This window comes from Fonsecaea pedrosoi (genome assembly GCF_000835455.1).
Source record: "Fonsecaea pedrosoi CBS 271.37 unplaced genomic scaffold supercont1.7, whole genome shotgun sequence".
NCBI lineage: Eukaryota > Fungi > Ascomycota > Eurotiomycetes > Chaetothyriales > Herpotrichiellaceae > Fonsecaea > Fonsecaea pedrosoi.
Genome location: NW_013550609.1, coordinates 797,003 through 823,311, shown reverse-complemented (window position 1 = coordinate 823,311; position 26,309 = coordinate 797,003). Strand labels below are relative to the sequence as shown.

At 51.6% G+C, this 26,309-nt stretch overlaps 12 protein-coding genes across 12 annotated transcripts; 7 read left to right on the top strand and 5 right to left on the bottom strand.

Annotated features, from left to right (window-relative positions):
• Window positions 1-37: 37 nt before the first annotated feature.
• On the top strand, window positions 38-1,600 carry Z517_10365 (uncharacterized protein; the record flags this gene model as incomplete). The annotated part of the gene is made up of 4 exons (XM_013423977.1): window positions 38-67; window positions 129-315; window positions 510-1,250; window positions 1,314-1,600. The coding sequence occupies 4 exons, from the start codon at window positions 38-40 to the stop codon at window positions 1,598-1,600; spliced, it is 1,245 nt and encodes a 414-aa protein (XP_013279431.1).
• Window positions 1,601-4,125: 2,525 nt separating this feature from the next.
• On the bottom strand, window positions 4,126-4,935 carry Z517_10364 (uncharacterized protein; the record flags this gene model as incomplete). The annotated part of the gene is made up of 2 exons (XM_013423976.1): window positions 4,126-4,680; window positions 4,732-4,935. 2 exons carry the CDS (start codon window positions 4,933-4,935, stop codon window positions 4,126-4,128), a joined length of 759 nt encoding a protein of 252 aa, XP_013279430.1.
• Window positions 4,936-5,676: 741 nt separating this feature from the next.
• Window positions 5,677-6,228, top strand: Z517_10363 (histone H3-like centromeric protein CSE4; the record flags this gene model as incomplete). Its single annotated transcript, XM_013423975.1, has 2 exons — window positions 5,677-5,794; window positions 5,882-6,228. 2 exons carry the CDS (start codon window positions 5,677-5,679, stop codon window positions 6,226-6,228), a joined length of 465 nt encoding a protein of 154 aa, XP_013279429.1.
• A 297-nt stretch (window positions 6,229-6,525) lies between these two features.
• On the bottom strand, window positions 6,526-7,305 carry Z517_10362 (uncharacterized protein; the record flags this gene model as incomplete). The annotated part of the gene is made up of 1 exon (XM_013423974.1): window positions 6,526-7,305. One exon carries the CDS (start codon window positions 7,303-7,305, stop codon window positions 6,526-6,528), a length of 780 nt encoding a protein of 259 aa, XP_013279428.1.
• Window positions 7,306-8,192: 887 nt separating this feature from the next.
• On the top strand, window positions 8,193-8,566 carry Z517_10361 (uncharacterized protein; the record flags this gene model as incomplete). Its single annotated transcript, XM_013423973.1, has 3 exons — window positions 8,193-8,306; window positions 8,379-8,486; window positions 8,555-8,566. 3 exons carry the CDS (start codon window positions 8,193-8,195, stop codon window positions 8,564-8,566), a joined length of 234 nt encoding a protein of 77 aa, XP_013279427.1.
• A 141-nt stretch (window positions 8,567-8,707) lies between these two features.
• Window positions 8,708-9,281, bottom strand: Z517_10360 (uncharacterized protein; the record flags this gene model as incomplete). The annotated part of the gene is made up of 4 exons (XM_013423972.1): window positions 8,708-8,832; window positions 8,890-8,966; window positions 9,026-9,117; window positions 9,198-9,281. The coding sequence occupies 4 exons, from the start codon at window positions 9,279-9,281 to the stop codon at window positions 8,708-8,710; spliced, it is 378 nt and encodes a 125-aa protein (XP_013279426.1).
• Window positions 9,282-12,998: 3,717 nt separating this feature from the next.
• Z517_10359 (uncharacterized protein) lies at window positions 12,999-14,411 on the top strand (the record flags this gene model as incomplete). The annotated part of the gene is made up of 2 exons (XM_013423971.1): window positions 12,999-13,204; window positions 13,268-14,411. The coding sequence occupies 2 exons, from the start codon at window positions 12,999-13,001 to the stop codon at window positions 14,409-14,411; spliced, it is 1,350 nt and encodes a 449-aa protein (XP_013279425.1).
• Window positions 14,412-15,928: 1,517 nt separating this feature from the next.
• Window positions 15,929-17,071, top strand: Z517_10358 (uncharacterized protein; the record flags this gene model as incomplete). The annotated part of the gene is made up of 1 exon (XM_013423970.1): window positions 15,929-17,071. The coding sequence occupies one exon, from the start codon at window positions 15,929-15,931 to the stop codon at window positions 17,069-17,071; it is 1,143 nt and encodes a 380-aa protein (XP_013279424.1).
• Window positions 17,072-17,102: 31 nt separating this feature from the next.
• On the bottom strand, window positions 17,103-18,079 carry Z517_10357 (uncharacterized protein; the record flags this gene model as incomplete). The annotated part of the gene is made up of 2 exons (XM_013423969.1): window positions 17,103-17,873; window positions 17,927-18,079. The coding sequence occupies 2 exons, from the start codon at window positions 18,077-18,079 to the stop codon at window positions 17,103-17,105; spliced, it is 924 nt and encodes a 307-aa protein (XP_013279423.1).
• A 516-nt stretch (window positions 18,080-18,595) lies between these two features.
• Window positions 18,596-20,477, top strand: Z517_10356 (uncharacterized protein; the record flags this gene model as incomplete). The annotated part of the gene is made up of 3 exons (XM_013423968.1): window positions 18,596-18,990; window positions 19,045-20,282; window positions 20,326-20,477. The coding sequence occupies 3 exons, from the start codon at window positions 18,596-18,598 to the stop codon at window positions 20,475-20,477; spliced, it is 1,785 nt and encodes a 594-aa protein (XP_013279422.1).
• Window positions 20,478-21,294: 817 nt separating this feature from the next.
• Window positions 21,295-24,117, bottom strand: Z517_10355 (uncharacterized protein; the record flags this gene model as incomplete). The annotated part of the gene is made up of 1 exon (XM_013423967.1): window positions 21,295-24,117. The coding sequence occupies one exon, from the start codon at window positions 24,115-24,117 to the stop codon at window positions 21,295-21,297; it is 2,823 nt and encodes a 940-aa protein (XP_013279421.1).
• Window positions 24,118-24,843: 726 nt separating this feature from the next.
• Window positions 24,844-26,287, top strand: Z517_10354 (uncharacterized protein; the record flags this gene model as incomplete). Its single annotated transcript, XM_013423966.1, has 4 exons — window positions 24,844-25,461; window positions 25,518-25,883; window positions 25,933-26,061; window positions 26,120-26,287. The coding sequence occupies 4 exons, from the start codon at window positions 24,844-24,846 to the stop codon at window positions 26,285-26,287; spliced, it is 1,281 nt and encodes a 426-aa protein (XP_013279420.1).
• Between the last annotated feature and the right edge of the window lie 22 nt (window positions 26,288-26,309).

Sequence of the window (26,309 nt, the reverse complement as noted above, 5' to 3'; positions counted from 1 at the left end):
TTCTTCTTCCCGAGTGACATTCGTACCCAGATTCAACATGTCGTTCGGCAAGCTCTACGGCTTCAAGGTAAGCCCTACGCAGATGGACATTTACAGAGAGCCAAGCGTTACTGACTTCACTCCTGTAGGAAAACGCCCGCAGCACTGCCCTTTTGGCGGTCGCAAAGGAGAACAACCTTGACATCGAACTCGTCGAGACCAGGACCCCCGTCACGGATCCTGAATATCGCAAGCTGAACCCTCTGTCACGAATCCCGACCTTTGTTGGCTCCAATGGCTTCGTCTTGACTGAGTCTATTGCCATTGCCATCTATTGTGAGTCTAGCCCCGCAGTTCCATGTTTGTCATTTCCTGCCTTCAAAGATGAGCCATATTATCATATTCAGTTATCCCTGTCTGAATATTCCTTGTTGACTACATTGAACTCTGAGAGGCCTTGTTTCCTAGCCTTTATTTGGTACCCCTTGGCGAACTGGACATGCAGGAGTTCCGCTGACAATTGATCGCAGTCGCCTCGCAGAACGACAAGACCACTCTCCTTGGGAAAACCAAGCAAGACTATGCTTCCATTGTGCGATGGATGTCCTTCTCCAACAGCGAAATCCTCCCCAACCTTTCTGGGTGGTTTAGCCCTTTGATTGGCAAGGTTCCCTACAACAAGAAGTCGGTTGATGACCACAAGAAAGCTGCTTCTGATGCTATCAATGCTCTTGAACAACACTTCCTCATTCACACCTTCCTGGTTGGAGAGCGCATCACTCTTGCTGACCTGTATGTGACCTCGCAAATGTCCCGCGGTTTCCAATATGTCCTCGACAAGGAATGGCGTGCAGAGAATCCCAACACCACACGTTGGTTTGAGACCATTACAAACCAACCCATCTGGAAGGCCATCATTCCCGAGCCAATCTTGGTCGAAGAGGCCGTGAAGTATACCCCACCCAAGAAGGAAGCAAAGCCTGCTAAGGCTCCTGCACCGGAGAAGGCCGAGAAGAAACCCGCCAAGGAGGAACCAGAGGAGGAAGAGGAGGCCAAACCAGAGGTCAAAGCCAAGCATCCTCTCGAGGCACTACCGAAGCCGACCTTGATTCTCGATGACTGGAAGAGAAAGTATTCCAATGAGGATACTCGTTCAGTGGCATTGCCTTGGTTCTGGGAGCACTACAAACCAGAGGAGTATTCGTTGTGGAAGATTGATTACAAGTACAACGACGAGTTGACACTGACTTTCATGTCATCAAACCTCATTGGTAAGTCGTCCCTCTTCATGCCACCGCTTTCACGGTGAAACATTCAGCTAAGTGTTGAACCAGGTGGATTCTTCAATCGCCTTGAAGCGTCCCGCAAATACCTCTTTGGCGCTGCCTCCGTGTACGGAAAGGCCAACGATTCGGTCATCCAGGGCGCTTTCCTGGTCCGTGGTGACGAAGCTCTGCCCGCATTTGACGTCGCCCCAGATTGGGAGAGCTACGAGTTCACCAAGCTTGATCCCAGCAAGCCCGAAGACAAGGCATTCGTCGAGGACCAATGGTCTTGGGACAAGCCAATTGAGGTCAATGGCAAGACGTACGAGTGGGCTGACGGCAAGGTCTTCAAGTAAAGCAATGCGTCGACATTCTCGCCGTTGCAAGACGTTGCTCCTGGTTGAGCGGATGTGATGATGATACCAACAATGACAGTTCGGATGACAAGTGGATGTTGTGCATGATAGTATGACAGGCAAGGAAGACCAACTCTCGGTTGAGAAACATGATGCACGATTGACGAGTGGATTCGTGTTTCTTCAGTTCCGACAGTAGCAAGGCAGATAGACAGACCCGCCGCGTCTCATATTCACTCTTTGCTTGCCATCCACAGACCCCATAGAGCAGACAAAGGAATACGAATTGAGCAGTTCCTCCAGAGTACCATTTCACTTGTGATTCTGTGGCCACCAGACCCACGGGTTTCCCACACCTACAAGTACATACAATACAGAACGTCTCGGTTCAGCGAAGTGATGTTGGTAGCTCGAGTATTTCGGCTCCAGGCGCCAGAATGCCAGACACCCCCTCTCCTACAAAATGGTCATCTGTCCATGTACGGCATGTGTGTATTGTATCTCACGAGATGGTATCCACGGTCTACGAGCCCTTGTGATAGTGGTATGTTGGCATGGTAGGTGAACAGAACCAAGGTCGGGACGCCACCAGCCAGCCAAACGAATAAACAGGCAAATAATCTCCCTCTTCTCCCTCTTCTCCCTCTTCTCCCTCTTCTCCCTCATACCTCCTCCTACCTCCTCCCAAAGAGGCACCGAGACACGACAGTAAAACTTCTTCTGCAACGCTTTGCGACGAGGCAGAAAACAAAAAAGAGCGAATGATGAAAAGGTTTTGTCATGTTTTTTTCGCATCAGCGGCGGTAGTGTAAAGGCCATAGATCGACACAAGTTTTTTTTTTCTTCTCCTTTTTGGAACAAGAACAAAAAATTGGTGGTCTCGTGCGCAAAGTGCAAGGTGCACACAGAGAGAGAGAGAGAGAGAGAGAGAGAGACACACACACACACACACACACACACACACACACACACACACACACACACACACACAAAAATAGAACCTGATGCAATAGGAATCTGTTTATTCCTGATCAACAGTGACGTGCTGATCAGAACTTGTTGGCGGTTAGAATACGGGACGACGTTCAGGGTGAGGGTTCGGATGGTTTCAATGTATAAAAAGGATAAGAACAGATAGGTGGAGTCAAGGCAAGGCACAGGGGAATGCGGCGGGGGGCAAAGCATCAAGGTACAAGCACAGGGCACTGCGACAGGGGACTCAAGCGCAGGGCGAGATGACGGAGGATGGTCCAAGTGAGAGACAAAAGGAGAGAACCGGAGGGTTCAAGGACAGTATAAGGCAAAAGATAGAGAAAGAGAGACATGGGAAAGAGGAAAGAAAGTATTGCAGATTGGTCAACGGCAGAGCTCATGTTTATAGGCACTCGCCTGGTGTCGAAATCAACCCAGCAGAGATTTTCAAGAAGAAGACGTCTCTCAACAAATACGTTCGCATCTTGTGTCAAAGGAAGAAAGCGTGGTACACAGTAGATCCGATGGAAACTCGCCGTGACCAGAAAGATCAAGCTTTGATATTGCAGGGATCCGTCCGACTCTGGGGTGTTTTGATGGAACCGTTTATATGCCCTTCTCAGCATGTGGGCCACATATTGTTGCAAAGTTCGATTCCAAAGACGTGGATAGCCACTCAGCTGATAATATTTCTCGTTTGCTACTGTGGCAAATCGCGCAGAGTCTGCGAAACTTTGGTTCCAAGTACATCAATCATGCATCACTGGCTGTAGAACTTTTGACCAGTGATCAAACGCAGAGCGCAGCAGTAGACCGTGTCGTCCAATCGTTGATCAGACAAATCGACTTGATCATTCAGTCTAATCTTTGAGGCTTCGGGGTTGATCTGCCAGAGGTCGAAATTGCAGCCTCGCCGAATCAAGCGAGCGGTGTAGGTAGGATCAATGTCACGCTCTTTTCCTAGTGAAGTGTCCTGATCTCTTGGAATATGCTGCCCAACAACCCTGTCCATCAATCCGAGTTGCCAAGGACTTGACTGGTTGCAATGGCCCCGAGAAGCACAGTTCTCCAACGTACCTCGAAAGAGCCGAGTCTCTCTCGCCAGGTACCTAGCTCTCCACAGAGGTTGAGCTGCTCCTTGCTTAAGGTTCTGAGGTATTTGTTCTCGGTAATCTTGATTTCGTAGTGTAGAGCAGAGTATGCGCGCACATGAACGACGCACAAATTATTTGCTCTCTCATCCAGCTGTCGAAGATCAATTGGAGTATCCCTGAAGATGAAGAGCAACGCTAGGAGTGCTGGTCTCTGGCGTGCCACCCATTTTGACTTCTGTGGGCGGGCTATAGTGAAGGCATTTCAGATACAAATCCACGTGAATAATAAGTTGATATTCATGTCCAGATGAATTTCGAGTGTTGAGTAATGACAGGTCTATTCTGTTTTGCTGTATCTATGTGTAATCCACAGCCAGGTTCTATTGGTGTTATCAATCCCGGTCGCAACAGGTTGAGAAATTCGACGGTTGTTGTTCAAATCCAGGGTCTAGCTTGTTATCACCGTACTTCGCCCGGCCGAGCTGCTGCAGCTGCCACGTCACCGTCAATGTTTCGCACACCAGTTTCGTCGCGTCGACCCTCCCATAAGCGGACCCAGAAATCAGGAGGGTCCAACGGTCGTTGGCCCTCATGCAAACCAGGCCAAACATCCGCGAAGAAGTAATAGACATGGCCCACGATCACACCGAGTATCTCGTCCTTGGGAATGCTGCCATGCATAAACATGTGGAAGGCCATTAGAACCCACGGGAGATAAGGGGCGGTGAAGACAAGAACGCCGAGAAAGCTCAGTCGAGTGTCGGGGTTACGTCGTGACCAGATGTATACAAGAGTGCTGGATAGTGCCGAGCCCAGGAATGGGATGGATGTAGTAAGTGAGCTCAAGGCTAGCAGCGACGTGCATGCGTATAATAGCAGCCAAGAGAAGACGGCTGGTGAGGCCCCAGAGCCTTGTTCTAGCAGTCGAGAATATCGCTGAAGGAAGAACACATGGAAGGCTAGGTCCAGTGACGGCGGACCAAAGTATATGAACGTAGTTAACAGTCGCCAATACTGGGAACGTTAGCAAATGCGCGCTTGGCCGTTGTAGACATATGCACCCACCTGCGACTTATAGTAGACGGCACGCCATGAATAAAACAACTGAAATGGTGTGATGACTTTGCACTGCAACAATATAGATGTAATAACCGTTGCCGTCGTCCAGTACCGGGTGCAAGGCGGCATCTCAAAAAACCACTGTTCGAGGGGAAACTGCCCCAGTTGGCCGAGGCCATCTTCACCCCCGCCCCCAAGTATCGCGGCCATTATCCAAGGTATCAGGTCAAAAAATGGGAGGATGGTGCGAGAAAAGTCTGAGAGGAATTCGGGACTCTGGACGATGGTGTAGATAGGCGATAGTACGGACTGAGTCAAGATCGGGGAACGTAGGTCCGAGTAGTCATGGTACAAGTGATCTGCTGGCGGAGTTGGAGATAGTATAGGAAAGGAAAGGTTCATGTAGCGGTAGAGAGAGGTTAGGTGTTTAGGTGGCCTCTTCTCAGAGGGAATGAGACATCATCATGAAGAACATAGGGGGGCGAGGTTTGAGCAGGCTTTACTTTGGGGGCTGGCGGGATGTATGGAATGGAATGATGTCGAACCACAGCAACTGCGGCGCGCATGGCTCCGAAGAAAGGAACGGCGAGGAATGAAGTCGTCGTATTAGGCAGGTGAAGCGACCGTTCAGTAAAGCGGGCCAGATGCCGACTTGTACCGAGTTGTGGGTGGTGGGTCTTTCGTAACGCGCGGAGAATGATGTCTGTACATAGACGCGACCTTCATATGCCCGCCTGGCCCGCGCACGCATCTCATCTGTTGAGCCTCACCCAGTTATTCTAGACTATTACGGCCCGCCAGCAACCATTGACTTCGGAGTCCATGCAGCCATCTCTGTCGACTTCCAGAACCAGCTGATACTCGCGCGTCCAGCCACGAGATCCCGCGCCCTCTATTGGTTTCCCTTACTTTTGACTCAGTCCCAAGTCGACCACCCACGACGCTGTATACATGGCTCAGACAAAAAGCATCCGGCGACGCTCAGGACCTCTTACCCCCAAAAGAGGACAGGCTCAACGAGTGAACCCGTCACCTAGAACAACATCAGGCAAGCGGCTCCGCGCGCAACGTAAGTTCCAAGACATTCCCATCAATATATATATATATATATATATATAAACCCACACAACACCCACATGCTGACAACATTCGACAGCTGGCGATCCCATACCCGTGCGACGACCCCGAAGATATCGACCTGGAACACTCGCACTCAGAGAAATCCGAAGATATCAGCAATCCACCGACCTCTTAATCCTGAAACTGCCTTTCGCTCGTCTCGTCCGAGAAGTCGCCCTTTCTATCCTTCCGTACCACGCTGCGCAAGATCTTCGGTGGCAAAGTCAAGCAATCCAGGCCCTGCAAGAAGCGAGCGAGGCATTCCTTGTGCATCTCTTCGAAGACACAAATCTGTGCGCCATCCATGCGAAGCGGGTTACGATTATGCAGAAGGATATCCAATTAGCGAGAAGGATTCGAGGCGCTTGGGGTGGATTGGGTTGAGCGAATGCATTGAGCTGGCATGACTTTATGATTCACAAAGATGTTGGTATTGTTTGGTGTTTTGCTATCCGGGTCTTACAGGACAGGCATACGGGGTCAACCCAACTCGGCGGAGATTGTGTCGCAACATCCTGTGTTTGGCTGGGTTTGGCTTCTGTATGAAAAGGTGCTACAAGGCAGCATGCGAATTTGTTTTGGTCAGCGGGGTTGCCGCTCGACTCGTGTTTGCGCCATAATGGGTTGAAAGAGCAGACAAATACCAGAAATAAACTCGCTCTGTCCATTGGGTTTTCGATTCTAGCCTGTCACACTCGATCCAAGCACGCCTTTTGTACTCGTCACGTCTCCGCTACCCACCGCGCCCTCCGCTCTCCTCTCGCAAGCCTGTCTGCAAGCCACTGCCAGCGCCTTGAAAGCGCTTTCCGCCCTGTGGTGGTTATTGCTTCCGTAAACACACTTTACATGCAAGGTGACACTGGCAGCCTGTGCAAAACTCTCGAGACCATGCGTGATCATCTCTGTGCTCAAATCGCCGATCTTCTCGCGGGTGAATCCAAAATCTATCACACTGTACGGTCGGTTGGAAAGGTCGATGACTGCCCACGACAAGGCTTCGTCGAGGGGGGCGTCACCGCGACCAAAGCGGACGAGAGAAGTCCGTTTCCCCAGCGCGGCATTGAACGCTGATCCGACCGCCAAAAAGACGTCCTCTGCCGTGTGGTGGTCGTCGATGATCAGATCACCACTTGCCCGGATGGCGAGGGACCAACCTCCATGCTTCGCCAGTGCGTGCAGCATGTGGTCCAGAAATCCAATGCCCGTGGATATGGCTATCTGCTGAGTGGGCGTTATCTGTGTCGCATGGTGCGATGTGGGCAGAGGAAACAGGACGTCGGGATGTGCCTGTTTCTGAGCTGGTGATATCGCCGAAGGGAAATGCTGGGAGGCTTCGTATGCGAGGAGTGGGCCTCCATCTAGCGAGAGCGACACCTGGATCTTGGTCTCGTTGGTGATGCGCGAGAGTGTGTAAGTTCGGCGCGGTAGTGATAACGGCATAGTTCGTTCTATTGACCCCATTTTGACCTGTCTCGACGATTGCTGTTTCGTGAAAGACGGGTCGAGAAAGAAAAAGTAAATCCGTCTTGTCAGACTTGCCCAACACGGGGTTTTGTTGTCGCTGCTTTTGGCGGTTGTCTTTCGCAGCCGCCATGCAATCAATCAGGTCTCGTCCTTTGGTAATCGCAAGGCCTCAGACCCGCGCTAGTGAACCCTGATGCGATTATCGGTGGCGCGCACTAGATGGTCAATACTTTCAGTTCCTGTTAATTGACAAGCTTAAGAGCTTGTCCGAGCAATTGAATCAACACTCGTACCTCTGAGAGCACCTCGAAGTTCGGGAACCAACAAATATACTCGTCCGAGCATTTCATTAGCGGTCAATAGATGCTAAACAAGAGCAGCAATAAATCCTTGCTGAATGTAGATTAGTCTTTTCCATAACAGGCTTAGGTTGGATTGTCGCCGACATCGAGATTCTGCGGAGCAAACACAAGCGGAAGGTGACGCTGCCGCACCTCGAGCTCGAAGCTGGATTCACCACACTTAAACCGCGACTTGGACCTAGCAGTACCCCGGAACTTCACATTCTCTCTGTGGACCTCATATGTGAGAGTTGAGAGCTCCAAGATGGTCATAAATCCCACATATCTGGCCCAACGGTCACGTTCTTGTAGGTGTCACGATCCTCGGGGTCCAGTCTTCTTACGGGTGGGAATTCACTGACCGGATGACAGCAATCAATTGGTCAGATGCACGACGGCGAGTCCTGAAGTCCTATCGAGAATGGCTGAGAGCGGTACGCGAACATAATACCGGACCTCGTTACGCTTGGGGGGGATAAGGGTGGCTGACTGAGAGTTTTGGAATTCAAGGGACCTGAGATCCAACAGCTCTACTCCCTCAATATGCCGGTCTCCAGAATCCGTACGAAAGTCAGAGAAGAGTTCGAAAAGCACAGATATGTCAACAATGTACAGGCAGTCGACGTCCTACTCCAACAGAGTCATGCAGAATTTCAGGTGGGTTCAATATTACACAAAGATGGTCTGAAGGTGGCATGCAGACACTGACGAGATGGGTGTTCACCGCAGGAAATGTTGAATTACTGGAAGCAGTACTCACACGTCATGAAGTACTTTAGGGTGGATGAAGATGAGAATGCGAAATTGCCGAAGAACTTCATCCAGGGTTTTCTTGAGGTATGCATCAAGCAATGCCGCACACCTATCAGCACTGTTCCTGCTGGCTAACTCTTGCTTCTTTTTAGGGCCGTAACTAAGGCAGATTCCCGTTCGGCAGCAACGCTGGAGCAACTGTACATAGCTAGAAGGAGAAGACCCTCCAAAATCTACCGACACTCCGAGCGCCTTTCCAATGCAAATCCATTTCCCTCAACACCCCGACCGTTCGTGGTACCTGGTCATAAATTTGAAGCATTGAATTCGTCTCGCGCTTCTGAGAATTTCTTTGACACCACTTCGCAAGCAGCAATCATATCTAACAAACCCTTCCTGAGTGCGTCGACAGCGGTTGTCTCGGTATCCTCTGGTCTGGGTCAGCATTGGGCGGTGAATGAGACGAGGACCACGAGAAGCCACTCACCCCAAGTCTGTATCCGAATGTTCATTTTCGTCTCGGACGGGTGTGGAATTGTATAGCCACAGAACTCGACATCGGGGCTGCAAAAGTCAATCCCATGATCTACTCCAAAAAACCTCCATCCTTCACGGAGCCATACTTCTTGTTAACAAAATACCGCAGAGCATTGCCCATCGTGTGGTCTTCTTTTTCGAATTGGAATGATGCTGCATGCGAAGATGCGCCAGGAAGCTGCAGCACAAGAGGCATCAGAACCGTAGATCAAAGATTTTTTTTGTTGTATCAAAATCCCGCCGCTCCCAGAAACTTACCACGATCAGCTTCTTCGCCCCGCGCAACAGCAAATCCTCAATATATTCGGGATCGTTTACGTCGCCTTCTGAAACCTCGGACATCTTGAGATATGTTGTAGTCAATATGTTTCTCGAACAGATGGCGATGAATGGACGTTGGTGGACCAGAAACAGATGCGACAATTGATATAAAATCTTCAAGGTTCTCGGAAACTGGTTCTTGATGCCAAGACACCAGAGGCGACTCGCCTAATTGGGAATAGGTCAAGCGGAACCGAGTACTGAGCACCAAAGTACAACAGTAGATTCTGCATCATCTTGTCGAGTTCGCTTCCTCGCGATAGACCTCCTGTGTCTCCTGATTTTATGATCTAGTATGTGCTGTTATGGGCAAAGATTTCACTCACTTGCTGTCTATTCACACCATAAATACGAGGAATAGTTTGGGTGTTGTGACTCGGATTCTATGCAGGCTTTCCCTTTCTCGAAGATGGAGCGATGTTGTGCATTTCTCAAGAATCAAACGGAGGCCATGTGGTAAAGACACCGTTTTCTTCCCGGAGGTGCTGTGCGAGTTTGCACGACTAGAGCCAGGGCGAAACACCCACAGTCATGCATTCGCTATCATACAACGAAAAACCGATGCATCAGCATTTATCACGGGGGAGTCCCAAAGAGACTATGAGAAGCTCCCATAATACCGACTCTGCGTATGCTGAAAGGGTAGCACAACGTCGAGCGACGTGGTTCTCCATAAAGATACGAGTCTCAAAAATGGGTCGTCATGCTTGTATTCTTCGCCCAGTCAGACCTTGACAAGACGTTCTTGGTTGCGTTGGCTTCTTTTCAGAGAGTGAACTATTGCAGAACGTGCTGCATGTCGTGATCTGATGGAAACCTTTTGTGGCCGTGTTTTGCTCGTACTGTTTGCTCTCCAGACATTTGATGTACATCCATAGTGTAGCTAGAGATGAAGTGCCGAGGTATGATGAAAGCAAGGTGGATAGATCTCCTACCACGGAGTACTACTAGGTAGGTACTTAGTAATGCTTGTCGTACCTGCAAGTAATAATAATAATAGAAAATCAAAATTGGTTGCTGTCAAGAGAATGGCGTCAGCGAACTAGCGATCAAAGGTGGGACAACGAGAATCTCTTATCGAAAGCACCGAATCCGTAGTGGTTGCGAAGACTTCTTCCGTGCTTGTGCCACGCGATACGCGCGGAAAGCGCTACAAAGTCCACTCCTGTGTCGGCATAAGAGGCGCGATATGACGGTTGTGTCAAGAACAGACTCGTAGTCTCGAGTAACAGTCCCTGAACCTGAAGTCGGACGATGATGAGGCAGCCTGGCCGTCAAAGTACCTCCATATGTACTCACCAGACAGAGACTGCCTGGCTGCCTGGTTAGCCTCGTGCGGGCGTTTCAAGGCATCTCGTCATTCGCTCATCTGGGCGCCACGATTGGGCTACCTCGTGGCTTCAGGTAGGGGTAGTTGGAATTGCAATACCAACGCCTGAAACTAGCGAGATGTGAGGCCTCTGGCGGAAGAAAAGGCATCCAATCATGAAATGGCTAGAACTCGGAAGATGTGAAGATTTTGACACAAGTCACGTAGGACAATGATCACGAGGACTTCTTTTCTTGCGACAGTGCTGAAAGACGTGCAAGGGCTCGCAGGCCATGTTTCAACCAGTGCCATCCAATTTTTGAGGGGCACCATGATTACTCGCAGGATCATCGAGAGGCTGTTGTTCGTTGTTCAGCTGCCCCAGCAGTTGAAGGCTGCCGCAGCACGATCGGCCACTAGAAGCGTTTCACCATCCACTTGTGATTCACCTAGAGAGTGTTTAGGCACATAAGGGTAGAGCGCCTTCTCCGCGTAGTGTACTGTTTCTGGTCAAATTAATCATGGTATGGAGTACCCTGTGCCCATTCTGGATGTTGCAGGTTTTGGTCAAGCATTGCAGCCGTTGAGTCAACGGGCATGGAAACTTCTGTTGTTGCTGTTAGGCTCTCGTGCGTATCAATGCATCTGGAAAATGCAGTGCATGAGTGAGTAACCTTCGCTTCGGCCTTGGAAGCTAGGTAGAACATTTGGGATGCCTCTATTTGGTACCTAGCAATGCCGAATAGTCCCCAACAAACGAGGTCTAGGGTATGTTTTGGCGGGCGGTAAGCTGCATCTCATTCCACCGAGCTGGGCGATAGTGCGATTCCTTGCTAGGAACCTGGAACCGATTGCAACGTGTGACATGCATTCGTCAGAGGCTGATGTTAGACCTAGTGCTGCCCGTACGAATCCGAACTTCCGGGTCGCTTCCAACCAGGTTCATATTGTGCACTCGAATTCCTCCTCTTTTGCGACTAATATGTGACACCGATAAAGCAGGGTCGGGGTAGCATTCGCAGCACAGTGCAGAGATGGACCGCGTCCACGATCCAAAGGTGAGTTCTGTGGGGAGGGCTGTAACCCGTTGGTGTCAGGACCAAGTGCGAGGAGTAAAACGGCTCGAGACCATCAAAGCCCACAAATGCCCATGACAATAATATTGACGCAAAGCTTCGGCATATGAAACACGATTTGCCGCAGGGTGGGCAAAGTCAAGAGCTCCAGGAGCGCGAGGCAAGCCTTTAAGCTTAGGCTCTGGGCCGAATGAGGTCGCTTAGTTGTCGCATCCGAGAGGTTCCCGCGTGTGTTGGCTGACTAGAGGACAAACTAGCGAAGTCCGAAACATGAACCGGTTGGGATCGAGCCATGGATGGCACCAGAATGGGGGATCGAGTCATAGTGGTAATGCCATCACGCCGCAGATGCTGGGAGTCGACGGGGAGTGAACCAGGGTCGGCATAACTCCAGCTCGAACTTTTGGGTGTTTGTGGGTGCTGCTCGTGCTTCTGGTGCTGCGTGTCAGATGCACGCCCCCCTGGAGAGGCCCTCAAGGTGGCGCCCATGAAACTTCTGGTTATTCATCGCTAGCCCAGACTCGGCTTAACGGCCACAATCTGCGCAGACACATGGCAGGCCGGAAGAGAAGCACTGACAGTTTGTTCTTAGACCCCAGTGCCACCGAAGCCCACCCAGGACCACTTCTCGACGTTGTTCCTGGCTCAGGCGGGTGGGCCTAACACCAGTCGAGGCTAGGGGCTTGGATCTCATCTGTTCCAGTTCCCAATTCTGAATCCCTAGTGTGAACCCAACGAGACTCGCGACACTCGACCGGTGTCGTGTCTCTCGTTTGCGGGTGTCCTTGGGGGCTCCTTGGGGCCCTCCTGCGCGTTCCATTTGCTCCCTTCCCTGCCCTCCCTTCCCCTCCCTGCGCCGCCCGCCTTTTCCCATTTCCATTTTTCCCAATTGCACTTGTGCTCGTATCCTTTCCTTTTCCCCCCTTCCATATCCATCCGTCACCTGCATCCGCGAGGTCTGTTTTCTACACGACCTTAGCCGCTCGTTGCTTGCTCATCCCGTTCTCTACTATTCCGCCTCTCACAAAACACCTCAAGTCGCCTTTCGATTTTTTTGTCGCTACCACGGTCGCTCGCTACTCGCAAGGTTGTGCTCGACTTGCTGGCAAATCGCCGCCATCCATCTCGCGCTGCTTGCTGGCGAAGCCATTCGTTTAGCGTCCAATTATTCTTTTTTGGGGGCCGCCTCCGACGCCTTTACAATCGACTATCGGTGGGAAGCTTGAACCTACAAGTCTTTTATCACTGGGAGAAAGAGCTGGATTGTTCACTGCTGTTTTGTCAAGGGCTACCTGTGCGACTCGAGTCCTCAGCAGCCCCTCTGCATCCCGGTTTCTGACGGCCGACCTCACCATGTCGACAGCTGTAGCTCCAGCAATAATGGCTGCGCTCCCACCCCTTGACCGAAATCCGAGCCCAAGAGCATATCCACCATTAGCTCCTTCGAGTAACTCGACCCCTAAGGACAGAAATTCAGATATGGCCATGACCTCGGAAATGAGTGGTGGCATGAATTCAAGTGAAAGGACACCTTCAGATGGGAAAAGGTCCCCTAGGTCGTAAGTTGTATCGACGCTCCTATTTCCTGCTAAACGATAGCTGATTGTCCTCCGACCCAGCAGTAGGAGCAACGGAAATCCCAAGATCATCGTCAAGAAAGAGCCACCAACATCTCCCTCGCTCCAGGCGAGTACTCGTCACCGTCCAAAGAAGTTGGATTTGAATACAAATACCTCGATCTCCACCGGCTTGAACTCGCGGCCTTCTGCAACACCACTGACTGCAAGAGACGGCCTGGTGATGCATGACGTCGGTTTAGCCTGTTTGTCGCCTGGCTTTCAGACCCAAGATCCTGCCATGCGGGAACAGCTTGAACGCAGCATTTCAGTCCGGGACCAACAACGATCAATCATCCAGGCAAGACTCCTTAAATCCGCTCGAGGCGATGCGCCCGAGTCTGGAAAGCCTGGTGAAGGAGCTGGCCCAACCTCGAGCAAGAGCACCGTAAATGGTTCGAAGAAGAGACCCCCACCAGGTTTATCGATTGTCCCCCCTCCCGCCGAACGATTTGCCAACGAAAGGGTCATACAATCCGCACCATTGAATCAGACCTTCACCGGTCGACATGACCCTCCTCCTATGTCGAGGCAGATTAACAACCAAACACCCAACCTGGCGCAAAACTCACATATTCATCATGTGCCTGCTATGCAGACAACGAACCGGTTGCCTCCTATTGCCGATGTCTTCGGGGCTAACGAATTGCATCCGGGCGCTAGTCGACCGCCTTTCCTTCACGCAAGCTCAACTTCGTCTCAAAGCCATGGTCCTCCCCTGCCATCGCCAGGATTCGCTCCGCAAACAGCTCACCCGGCGTCTCAGCATCAATCACATAATTTCGACCGCCCAAGAGAATATCGATCGGCGGAAGAAGCAGTGCATGAGTTGACCGGGGGCCGGGAGGAGCTGTTGCCGAAAATCGTTCACTATGGTGGTCACCAACCCCCTACACCTCCTTCACCTCGCGTTGGGCATAAAGACAGTCTGACTCCGCATAAATACCAACCCAGCATGCAATCCACAAGCAGGAGGAGAAGTCGCAACGAGTATGAAGATGGCAGCAGTCCCCCGCTCGGTCCAGGCCCCGATCGAATTCGTTACAACGGACCTTTTGGGGAGGGAAGGGACAGCCCGGCTACTCAGAGAGCAAAGAAGGAGGAGTTCTTGAGCCTGTGCTCGAGAGCCTGGGACTTGTTCCACTCCTGATTTGTAACAGCTCGTCGCTTTCATGTCCTTTGGATACTGAAAACGTATTCCCAGCTCTTCTTGGGCGACGGCGCTTTATGGCGTAATGAGACAACTGGCTATTGCTCTCTCGGACCTCTGATCTATTGAGCTCTGTGGGATTTGAATCGCCTTTTGGGGATTGAGGTGTTCTTTTTGGCTGATGAACTTGCAAAGGGGACAACTGCGTAATGATGAACAAGGACTGGCTGGACTGGGACTATTGCTTAATACCAATTACCGACTTCAGGACACAACGAATCGGGTGGGACGGCTGATTTTAAGGAGGATGTGGTGGGCGCCAAAGGTCTCCCAGATACCAAGGACAGGGTTGATGATGATGCATTTTATCTTGTGATTACGTTCGGGATTGATGGGTGGGAAAGGAGGACGAATTTGGTAGTGCACAGATTCGCTAGGCTTGGAAAATGGGAAATTTAGTCACCTTGATCGGTGCCAAAGCTGAAGAGCATTCCCTTTGTCGGGATTAAATTTCTTTTTATCTGGATGGCTCCTATATCGATGCGACATTTTGTTGGACGGACAGAGAGGAAAGTGAACGTCAGATTGAGATTGTATAGAGCCTTACACAGTTCGGCAGTCTCGCGGTTTGCTCCTTCGCCTTCCCCAACTCGGAATTGGAGAAAAGCCTCGACCCCGCCACCCACAGACGAGGCTGAACAGTCCTTTTCTCCAACATGGCAAAACCTCATTCAGACCTTACCTCTCAATGCCCTTCCTTTCCCCTCCCCTTTCTGATACCCTTTTTTTTTTGTTCAAATATCCAAAGTCCGAGTCCGAGTCTGTGCTGGAACCCTTGTTGAGGTCCTCCTAAGTTCCCTCGGTGTGTTTTATTCTCTTTTGGAAACAAGAATAGTTTCCTTCAAGTTTCGTTCTTTTTTCCCGCACTTCCTCCTGCCTCACTCTTACTTACCTCTTCTTCGGAAGTCGATTAGAAGTACGAGGTACTGTATATCAATCGATTGACTGCTGACGGGAGACGGGGAACGGGAGACAAGGAGGTCTTTGTTCGTATCTACCCGGATACTACGCAACGGAAAGATATCCAATATCTCGGAGAAACTTCTCCGTCGCGGGGGTATTTTTTTGGAGCATATAACCGAAAAGGAGAGGGAGATCTAAAAAGAAATCAAAGAAAAAAGGTCTTTTTTTGAATGCTGAGAGTGCACGGTCCGGCAAGAGTAACGACAGACCTGTTTCAATTCCTCCTCCGACAGACGACAGGCCCAAGTAGGACGCCGTCATCTTCGCGGGCATCAGCTTTATCGTCACCGTTACAGCACTTGCCATCGTCAACCGCGAGTTCGAAAGAGAATCGCCGCACGCAAAGCTCCGTTGAACCTCGACTCACAAGACGCAGCTGCGCGAGTGAGGTTGCGACCTTTCGAGTTGGGTTTGTCAGAACTCTTCATACACACAGCAGCGGCGACACCAAACACACCAGTAATATTCCCCTCAACCGAAGAATCCCGTCCACAATGCGCGCTCAAGTGCTAGAACGTTTCAATACTCCCTACACCTTCAAGACCGACCACCCCGCACCGCCTCCGCCCAAGGGACATGAGATCCTCGTCCACGTCAAGGCAGCCTCGTACTGCCACACGGATGCGGTTTTCGTGTCCGGTGCCATGCAGCAAGACCTGCCGCGCATCGGATCTCACGAATTTGCCGGCGTCATCGAGCAGATCGGCGCCGACGCGCAGAAGGTAGCCGAGGCGAAAGGACTAAAGGTCGGAAGTTTGGTCGGCGTGCCTGGGAGGGCGTTCAACCCGTGCGGCCAGTGCAAGGAGTGTACGGAGAATGGTGGGGACATGAAAGGATATGGTGTCTGGTGTACACGGGCGGGCAATCTGGGAATGACTAAAGACGGTGGTTTCCAGGAGTGGTGTCTTGTAGATGTCCGGCAGGTTGCCCGCGTCCCTGAGGCTGGCGGCATGCGAGCAGTCGACATAGCCCCACTGATGTGTGCGGGAGTCACGGTTTGGAATTCCCTTGAGGCCGCGGGTGTGGATACTACCGGTGCAAAGGGCAGTGGACAAGGCAAATCTGTGGCGATTCTCGGGGCGGGTGGTGGATTGGGTCATCTGGGGGTGCAATTTGCGGCGAAGCTGGGATGGAATGTTGTCGCAGTCGACACCACACCTGCGATGGGTATGTTGAAGGATGTAATTGAGGGACTAGGAGAGGACGGCAAGAGGGTCACGGTGGTAGACGCATTGAAGGAATCGGTGGATGATGCGAAGAAGCGCATATTCGGCGAGGCTGAAAAGGGGCTCGAGGGCGAGAAGGGGTGCGACTCGTCCATCGTCCTCCCTGAATCCCAGGCCGCCTTTGACTTTGGTATGGGCATCTTGAAGCACCACGGTACCTGTGTCTGCGTGAGTTTCCCCAAAGACGGGTGGAGATTCAAGCCTGGCGATCTCGTGTTTCGACACATAAAGCTGGTGGGCGTCCTGACTGGGAGGAACCGACAGCTGCAGGCCATGGTGGATTTCGCGGCCAAGAACGGCGTGAGAGCAAAGATCAGGACGTATCCGCTGGAAAAGTTGAACGAGCTGGTCGAGGATTATCACCGGGGCGTGGGCGGAAAGTTGGTCGTAGATATGGAGATGAAACCATAGTCATCCACGGTACAATTGCATCTCGTGATTGCTATCGTTCACGCCTTGCCCTGGGCATATCTCGTGCTTCTTTGGCCTTCTCTCTCTTCCGTCGCCTCTTCTCTGCCTTATCCCGGACTTTCTTGCCCAGACTTTGCAGTCTCTCCTCCTTAGCGAGTCTTCTAACATCGGCCTCCTTCAAGTAGTAAGGTTTGGATTTCTGTCCAGTCCGAAGCGCTTCCTTTTCTTTTTCTTTATGCCTTTTCAGGATCTCCTTTTCACGCTGATGGGCTTCTGAACTGCGGATCTTTGACTCCAAGGACATGACTTGTCGCTTCAAGTCGGCAACAACATCGGCGTCTTTGGCCTTTTTGATCTGGGCCTTGAGTTGCAGAACCTCGTCGGCTTGGTATTTGGACAGAAAAGAATAGTTACGGTTTGCCTTCTCCGTGGCGTTCCTGTCTCGATTTGCGGACATGACTGTGGGATCGAAGCGCGGATCTCGCGCTTTCAGGGAAGGGGGTGGCTCGAATATGATTCTCTTCCGCGAGACCGGCTTCCGCGCCGACTCAACGGCGGGCGCATGTTTTGAACTTCTCTTGGGTGCATCAATCCGTGCTTCCTTGGCTCTTTTGCGCGTATCGAAAGATTCTTCTCTGTTCACTTTGGCCTTGTCTAATGCGGGCTCTTCCAAGCTCTCCGCGAGCTTTCGTTTCCGGGATTTGGGAGCGAACGTTTCCTGGGCTTTCGCCAAAGCGCCGAAGCTGATATTTCCCAAGGAGTCTTCTTCGTCAGCTTCAATTCCAGATGACAGAGCGCTATCCTAGACGTTGTCAGCACAGGAGAAGAACTCCGGCGGCTGGTAGATTGATTTACCTCGTTGTCAGACTCCGAGTTGCTTTCCTCTGAGATGTCACTCTCCGACTGCGTATGGCTGTTTAAATTCTCGTCGGAAGGCTCCAGCTCATAATCTTCTTCATCTTCATGTCTCAATCGAATGGGACCTTCTAGGAGTCGCCCCGAGGCCATTGAAACTGTCGAGAGTAGAGCCACCGGTTGCAATGATTGATCAAACTGCGGACCCCGCGCCCAGCATGGAACTTTTTATTTTGAAATGCGTGTGTTACAGGCATCAAGTGGATCGACAACCTTAAACGCCAGATAAAGTTGACGACTGCGCCATACGCAAAATGGAATGCCCATGCCAATTGCGCTAGTAATAGTATTATCGGTCAGAACTTTTAGTCTCCAGCGTCTCTCTGCCTGTCTTTCAAATAAACAAATACAGACACTATCAGCTACAACTGCGGCTCACTCCCCCCGCCACTAGGCTCTCCCTCGACATATTCGAGGTGCGCGCAGTCTGGCGTTGCGCATAGAGGTTGCCCTCTGTTGCAGACCGCATTCAAGAGTCTGCCTGACCCAAACACCCATTTCACTTTCGCCGCCCACTAACTCTTCTTCCAGTGGCCGCACATCCCTCACCTCTTCCGACCCCCTCTACATCCTCCTTCACTGTCCTTGCATACAATAGAGTTGCTCAACATGGGTAGGACTCGAGGTGATCGATATCAGCCGAATGACAATCGACTGCCTGCGGCGCCGGTTGCCATACCCCAAGAGTTTCAGCCACGGAATCTGGGCGCATATGATTCCTACAGGCCAGATCGAAACGCACAGATCCGTCAAGGTGACTACTTTCAGTGTTATCTCCAGTACAGAATTGACACATACAACGCAGCGGATTCGTGGAGACCGTACAGAAACGACGACTCGAATTTGCAGACTGCCACCAATTTCCAGTCCTCCTACCGTGACTACTTTGGCCGCGCTCAGCACGAGACACACCCTGCCGCCTCAGCAGGACTCAATCCTGGCGCGTTTGCAGCCCAGACCCCCCGAGAACTACCGTCTTACTATAGGCCGTATCAACCTTTAAGGTCAGTCCATAACTATGCTCGATATCCTACATATCGAGTTGACAAGTCAAACAGAGTGTCGAATGGCACACGCGAGAGGTATATCGTCCAGCACGCTCAAAACATATTTGAGGTACCACAGCCACAAACATCATCTCGATACCAGTTCCGAGAGAGACGGCCAGCGCAAATTGCTCCTTACAGCACTCCAGCCGCACGCGCACCTGCGTCGTCTGCTGAGACTGCGGGTAGACGAGGACAGGCTGGGAGTACCCCGGTTTCCAGAGCTCAGCAGCGCAGGCTATGGATCCCCGATGTCAAGCCTCCTCCCGCCCCGACAGCCACCGAAGAGTACAAGAGACAAGCAGCATTACCGCCCGTGCTGAGAGAAACACCACAAAAGCTGCTAGTCATTCTCGACCTCAACGGCACACTCCTTGTTAGACCTCAGCACCATCGTCCTAAGCACATCATTGTGCGACCTGGTGTCCCCAAATTGTTGGACTACCTATTCCAGAACCATGTTGTCATGGTGTACTCATCGGCGAAGCCTGAGAATTGTGCAGCCATGGTAAGTCAGTTCTTTCATCCAACTCAATGGGGTGCAATGGCTGGTGTTTGGGCTCGAGATAAGCTGGGCCTCAGCAGAGAACAGTACGACACCAAAGTGCAGGTGTACAAGAAGCTCGAACCCATCTGGGAAGACAAGAAAATCAGAAAGAAAGCAGGAACCGGACGAAAGTGGGATCAGAGTAATACTGTCCTCGTTGACGATAGCCAGCTGAAAGGCCTGGCACAACCCCACAATCTGTTGCAGATTCCCGAGTTCCTCAACAACGCGCCCAGAGAAGGCGGTCCAGCGCTGTTCAACTGGCAGCGGGAACAAGAACAAATCGTCTATTCTATCCAGCAAAAATTGGAAGAACTCAAATGGCAGGTCGATGTATCCAGAATGATTCGAGAATGGCAGACAGGCAAGCGACAAGCACCTGGTGTGGTCGACGAGACAGTAGATCAAAAGGCTCTTCAAGGTGCCCCAGACCGTGGGCTATCTCCTACACCTAGTGTCGGGTCTCCGGAGCTAAGCGGTGGTGAGGGTGACTCTTCAGTCTCGCGACGACTTCACGCTGCAGAACAGACTCTCCTGTCCGACGCCGAGGTCCTTTCCAGTCTAGATGGACTCGAGAATGAAATTAACCGCAGCCTGAATCTCAACCAGAATCCTAACCAAGGCACAGACCCAGCCACTAGTCCTGCGATTGCTAGCACCAGTGCCAGCAGCCCTGGCGTTAAAATCCGGGACGATCGACGAAGTGAGTCACCCATCGACGAGAGTGTCTGGGCTGACATTCTCAGAGGCCGTGGAGAGGCCAGCAACGTCAGCGAAAGCATACAAGAGACGGCAGGCCAAAAAGCGAGCCCGGAAAAAGGCAAAGGCAAAGGCAAAGGCAAAGGCACAGGCCAGCGCCAACGCCACCGCAAGAAGAAAGGCCCAAAAGAAGCAATAGGGTCTGAGTCGTTGGGAAACGCCCCGCCTACTCCAGAGAGTATTGACGCTTGACGAAGGTATTCACTTAGGGTTCGACGCGAAATATGAGGATGGAATAAGTCGATGTGTGACGATTCTTTGCTATCTGGCTGATGCAACCGATGTCTTTCTACAGCACCACCGGGTTTGATTACGGAGGGTCCAACAACGACGATCGCAAACAAGAACAACACTCCTCGTGCTTTGTCGGTTGCGCGAATGGATCAGCTGGCTCCTTGTGCAACGCTGGGTCGTGGTACCATTCATGGGCTGAATCGAGAGAGCAAACGCAACGCTTGTTTGTTTGTTCGCTTGCCTATTTGCTCGCTGGATGGGTTGTTCGAGTACAAAACTTCGAGGAGAGCCCCGGCATGACTGAGCTGAAACCTCGATCTGCCCCGGACAGACAATTGCCAAATGTCGTCGTCGTCGACCTCGACATGGAGGATCAGACACAGGAAGAGAAATGAAATGGCAGAGAACAACCTCACATTAATCAACACGGCTTACCACGGTGGGTGCTCGGGTGTTGAAATCATGTGCAAAACTAGCCTTTTAAAGTCCATCAAGTCTCAGTTTCATCAGAACTCCCAGATGTCGACAATTTCCCTCCTTTTTAGTCCTTGTCCTAGCTCCTTGCTGTATGAAGACGAGTTCAGCCATCCCGTGTACCACCCACCCACTCAAGCACTGTGTTTGAAAAAAAAAAAAAAAAAAAAAAGTCACGTCGCTTCTGCCGTGCTATATCCCAGACCCCAGAATGTACAGCAGAGGTCGACCAAGTTCGCGCCCATTCACTATTCTGGAGGGCCGGCTGGGCCATCATCCGCAATACCCTTGATGCCATTTGGCAACATCTGCCAGCCAACCTCTGCTGCAGCCATCTTCTCTTTTGCCTCGACAACCCGGCCCTGAAAGTCCAGTGCCTGGGCCTCCAGGGCGGTCGCAACGTGCATCCACATGGGCTGGCCCCATCTCCCTGTTTGATTGCTGGCGGCCCTGGCGCATTTCAAGGCTTGGTCGTCCGTCGAGCCCTTGTACATCTGGTCTTGCATGTAGACGAGGATCAATGCCGTAGTCTGCGCGTTACCAATTGCTTTGCTTTCGGCCATCGAGCGACCCAGAGAGTTCTTCTTTGCGGTCTGGTTTGTGGACAGAATGGCTTCGACGAGAGCGTAATGCGACTTGATGTATGGATTTCCGCACTTCTGAACCGCGGTGTCCAGATCCTTGATCAAAGATGACAGGCGCTTATTTTGTGGATGGGCTGGATTGCGGATGATCAAGGTGGAGTTCATCATCGCGAGGATGGAGAATTGGCGAGTTATATCGGACTCTGCATGGTAAGAATTTGATATCTGGTTTGAGCATCTAGATCCTCCCGAGGGTGATTTGTTCGGAGTGTCGATGTCGGAAAGAGATTGATAGACCTGAAGCGCCCCAGCCAAATCTCCCGTCCCCTGCAGCACGGCTCCCCGGAGATACAGCAGGCAGGACTTCATGTTGACCGGAAAAGCGTTGCCCAACTCCTGTGAGATCACATGGACTTTGTCTAGGGTATGGTTTGCCTCGTGCCAAAGTCCTTTCGAGCACTGTAAGAAGACGAGAAGCAACGAGAACTCAGCTTCCGCAAGCCTTCGAGATATCAACTGTCTTTTGGACTCTCGGTATCCTGCCTTGAGGGAGGGCATTCCCAGAGCCTTAAGAACAGAAAGGCCGCTGTCCGCATATTTCTCGGCCTTGCCTCCATCAGATCCATTCTTGTAAGCTGAACTCGCTGCCGAGAACAAATTGCCCAAGGCCATTGTTTCCTTTTTTCCAAGCCACGAAAAGGGGATATGGTACTTTCCATTTTTCTTGATGAGATTCCCATTTCCATGGAGTTGCATACCAGCTACAGCCTTCGTTCCAACCGGAACATAGATCAAGCCATCCTCTCTCCAATTTGGATCGCTCACCGACCGCCTCAGAATGTCTAGCATAACCGCGAGCTTTTCCGCGATTTGGCTAATGTTGGCTCCTCGGATGCTGCAGGCAAGGTCGATGAATTTCATCAGTATGGTGAGCTGTGGAATCCCTTGGACATCTGTATTCAATTGCGAACTTTGAGCCTGTGCCAGCGCCGTTTGACTAGCTGTCACGGCTTCTTGACTCGAGCCAGATAGGTGCAGAAGAGCTTCAAGAGCAGCAGCAAATGCAAAGACGGCATCGTCAGAACTTGCATGAGCCAAGCGCCTAATCTTCTGCAACTGGACGACAGCGCCGTGAATCTCGCCGGGGGCACTAGAAGCCAACGAAAACATTGCGTGTTGGAAACGAAAGATATACAGCCAAACTGTATGGCTATAGGCTTCGATGTCATCGATCATTCTCTGGATATCTCGCAGAGCGGCTTTGGGTTTCGATTCGTAAAGTACCTTGGACAGGAGGAGCTGCATCTCATACTTTAGATCAATAAACTTGTGTCGCTCGCACAGCTCTATGGCCTTTGCCAAGATAGTCTCTGCCTCATCGTAGTTTTCCGTTTCCGCGTACAGAAGTTGGGCGTAGCGTAAAGAGACCTGTGCCTCCCTCAGAGGAGGTACTTTGAAATTGGCTAGGACTGATTCAAGACAACCGAGCGTGGTGGCGATGAGAGTGTAATACTCTTCGGTCGGAGCAGGCAGCTTACGAGCCGCTTCGAGGTAGTCGTCGGCAAGGACGCATAGGAGGGAGGGGTAATCTGGTTCCAGCTCATCGACGTCGATGGGAAGATCGCGGTGGCCCGGCGACTTTACAACAGGTTGCCTTGATGTTGCATTGACCTCCACAGCTTTCAGGACACGAGACTGGTTCTGTCTAGGCATCTTTGGGGTATTTGAACTACTCGTGGATGCTACCTGTCTCTCCTCTTTCTTCGAATACGAGGGAGTAACAGGGGTGGGGTGTTGAACGTCACCAACGGCGGATCGAGAGTCTTTTCCTAGATGTTGTTGAGGTAGCTTTGCCGCATGTTGAGGTCGTTGGGAGCTTTTCGGGGTATTCTGATGGGCAGTGACTGGCTTCGGTACTTGAGGTCTGGCCTGCTGGCTGGCTCTAGGGGTTTGCTGGCCGTACTGTGCTTGTGGCGGAGAGGAGTGAATAGGACGGCGATGAGGCGGTCCCTCGATGACGTCGGAATCAAGCTGTGAAGGTTGATGGCCTCGTTGTGATTGCACAGTCGCAGGCTGATAGCGGGGTCGAGGCGTCGGGATTTCAACTATGCCAGGTCCAAGCTGATTTTGTGGCTGTGGGTGAAGCTGGACAGGTTGTTGATAGATTGGCTGTTGAAGCTGTTGCAATGGAGGCTGATAGGATTGAGGGTATGCTCGATTTTGATAGTTCTGGGGGTGGTTCTGGGTGAGAGTTTGGGGATGAGATGATAGATAGTAAGGCTGTGGCTGAGGGTGTGCTTGCGACTGGTGAGGGCGGTGATGTTGAGGTTGCTGAGAATGCCCAGAATATTGTGGGTGCTGAGGACGTTGAGACAAGGGATCGAGGTGGTAGGGAGACTGCGGGAGGTTGTTGTTGGTATCGTAAAAGTAGCCCTGGCCAAGGTTGTGGTTGGCCGAGTTGTTGGGATAGTGGAAGTTGGGATCCATGATGAGAAAGAAGCTGCAGTCACGCTGGCCGTGCGCAGTTTCTTGGAACCTTCAGACTTCACTTTGCACTCAGAACAAAAACACCACACTACCATTCAAGGCCTGTCAAACTTCTGTAATAATTGCCAACACAGCCCCCCAAATGGCCTTTTGTGAACCTGATGTAACAGAACAGGACAGACAGCAGTTTCTCCCTCACGCAGTGCTGTCAAGTCGGTCGTGTCGCATCCAAGCCTCCTCAATGCACGCTCACGAGTCTAGCCATCGTCGCGGTTCTTTCACTCCTCACGCCTTTGGATACAGGGCCTAGAATATCGCGAATCTGTAAGAGAGTCAAGTCTAACCTTTGTGGAGACGGTTGAAAGAGGATGAAAGGGACAAGGCGATCCGCACGCAGGGTTTTGGACACAGACTGAGCAGCGGATTGTCGGCAACGTACATCCGGCGCGCACCAATCCACAATAGACTCGGCGACGCCGCCAGACGCGATGCAACACTCGCCAATGCCTCGTACATAACAGACAGATAGTCCTTGACACATCCCTCCGCTTTTTCCGGTCTGATTTTGGGATGGAAAGAGATCAGACTATTCGGCTTGAATAGAGAAAGGCGATGATGCTCGGTCTTGGGGCACTGCTTCAGCAAGCACAAGACCATCCTTTTTTCGCCCTCATTGGGTTCGCTTTCGCAGCGACGTTGGCTGTGGTTCCCACGAGGCGACTCAAAATGGTCAAACCGAAATACTGGCACGCGACTAGGTCACTGTTATTGAAGACGAAAGATGGTCGAACCACTTCCTTTGCAGACCTGTGCAAGTCGCTTATTCCGTCGTGTCGACTCAATCCGTTTCTATTCAACGGGCATCTCCAGACCATCTGGACAGTCTTGACCCGAGAGGATATACCGATCTACTACAAGCGGAGAATCTTTGAGAATGAAGACCCAGTCTTCACAGGCCAGTTCTCGGTCGACTTCGTGACGTCTCCCAACAATGACTCGGATGCGTCTCTACCATCGCGCACGACCTATTTTACAGAACAGGAGTTTCAGAACATCGGCTCTCTGGACAATCGACCTATGTTGATCATGCTCCATGGATTGAGCGGCGGCTCCCATGAGCTCTATCTGCGCCACGTTCTGGCCCCTCTGGTGGGAGAGGGAGGTTGGGAAGCTTGTGTCGTTATTTCTAGAGGTTGTGCCATGAGCAAAACCACTAGTAGCGTGCTGTACAACGCGCGTGCAACTTGGGACATGAGGCAGACAGTCAAGTGGCTTAAAACGACTTTCCCTAATCGCCCCCTCTTCGGAATGGGCTTCTCCTTGGGCGCCAACATTATTACGAACGTGAGTACTGTTCCACTCGGATGCTTCAATCAATTGTTCCTTCTAATCTGCTCCAGTACCTCGGTGAAGAAGGCAGTGCTTGCCCCTTGAAGGCCGCTGTTATTCTGTCTAATCCATGGGATCTCCATGCCGCAAATCTTGCACTGCAGAGAACATGGTTCCGTCGGAACGCCTATTCCGCGAACATGGGCCAGAGTATGAAGAAGCTTTTCGAAAGGCACGTAGACCAGATCTCGCAGAACCCCAAGATCGACGTCGGTCTCGTCCGACAGGCCAGATATCTTCATGAATTCGATCGTTATGTCCAAGGTCCCACATGGGGTTATCCCACAGAAGGGGCCTATTACCGTGATGCCTCGTCGGTCGATTCAGCATTGTCCATAAGGATTCCTTTCCTGGCAATTCACGCTGAAGATGATCCGGTAAGCTTGTCACATTGGTTGTTCCCCTGTGCGTCGCTGATCAGAGCAGGTGACAGCAAGTGAAGCGCTGCCGCGGGAAGAAGTACAACAAACTTCATACGGGGTGCTCTGTACGACTCCCGGTGGGGGTCATTTGAGTTGGTTTGAGCTTGGTGGCAGACGATGGTTCGAAAGAGTGGTCGGTATCCTCCCAAGCATTTGTCAAGGACTTTCCAAGCTGACGCGACTGCGCGTAGACCACAGCGTTCTTCCAGACCATGGCCAACGATATTGACCTGGACTCAATTTCCAAGACAGACGGCAAAGGTGCTCAACTCGAGGGTCAAATCTCTCGCGGCGAACGACAACCGTTGAAGCCTGTCTTTGAGCCGATGCGCAGAAAGATGCATGTCCCGGGCTTATGATAACTCCATCCGACATGGTCAG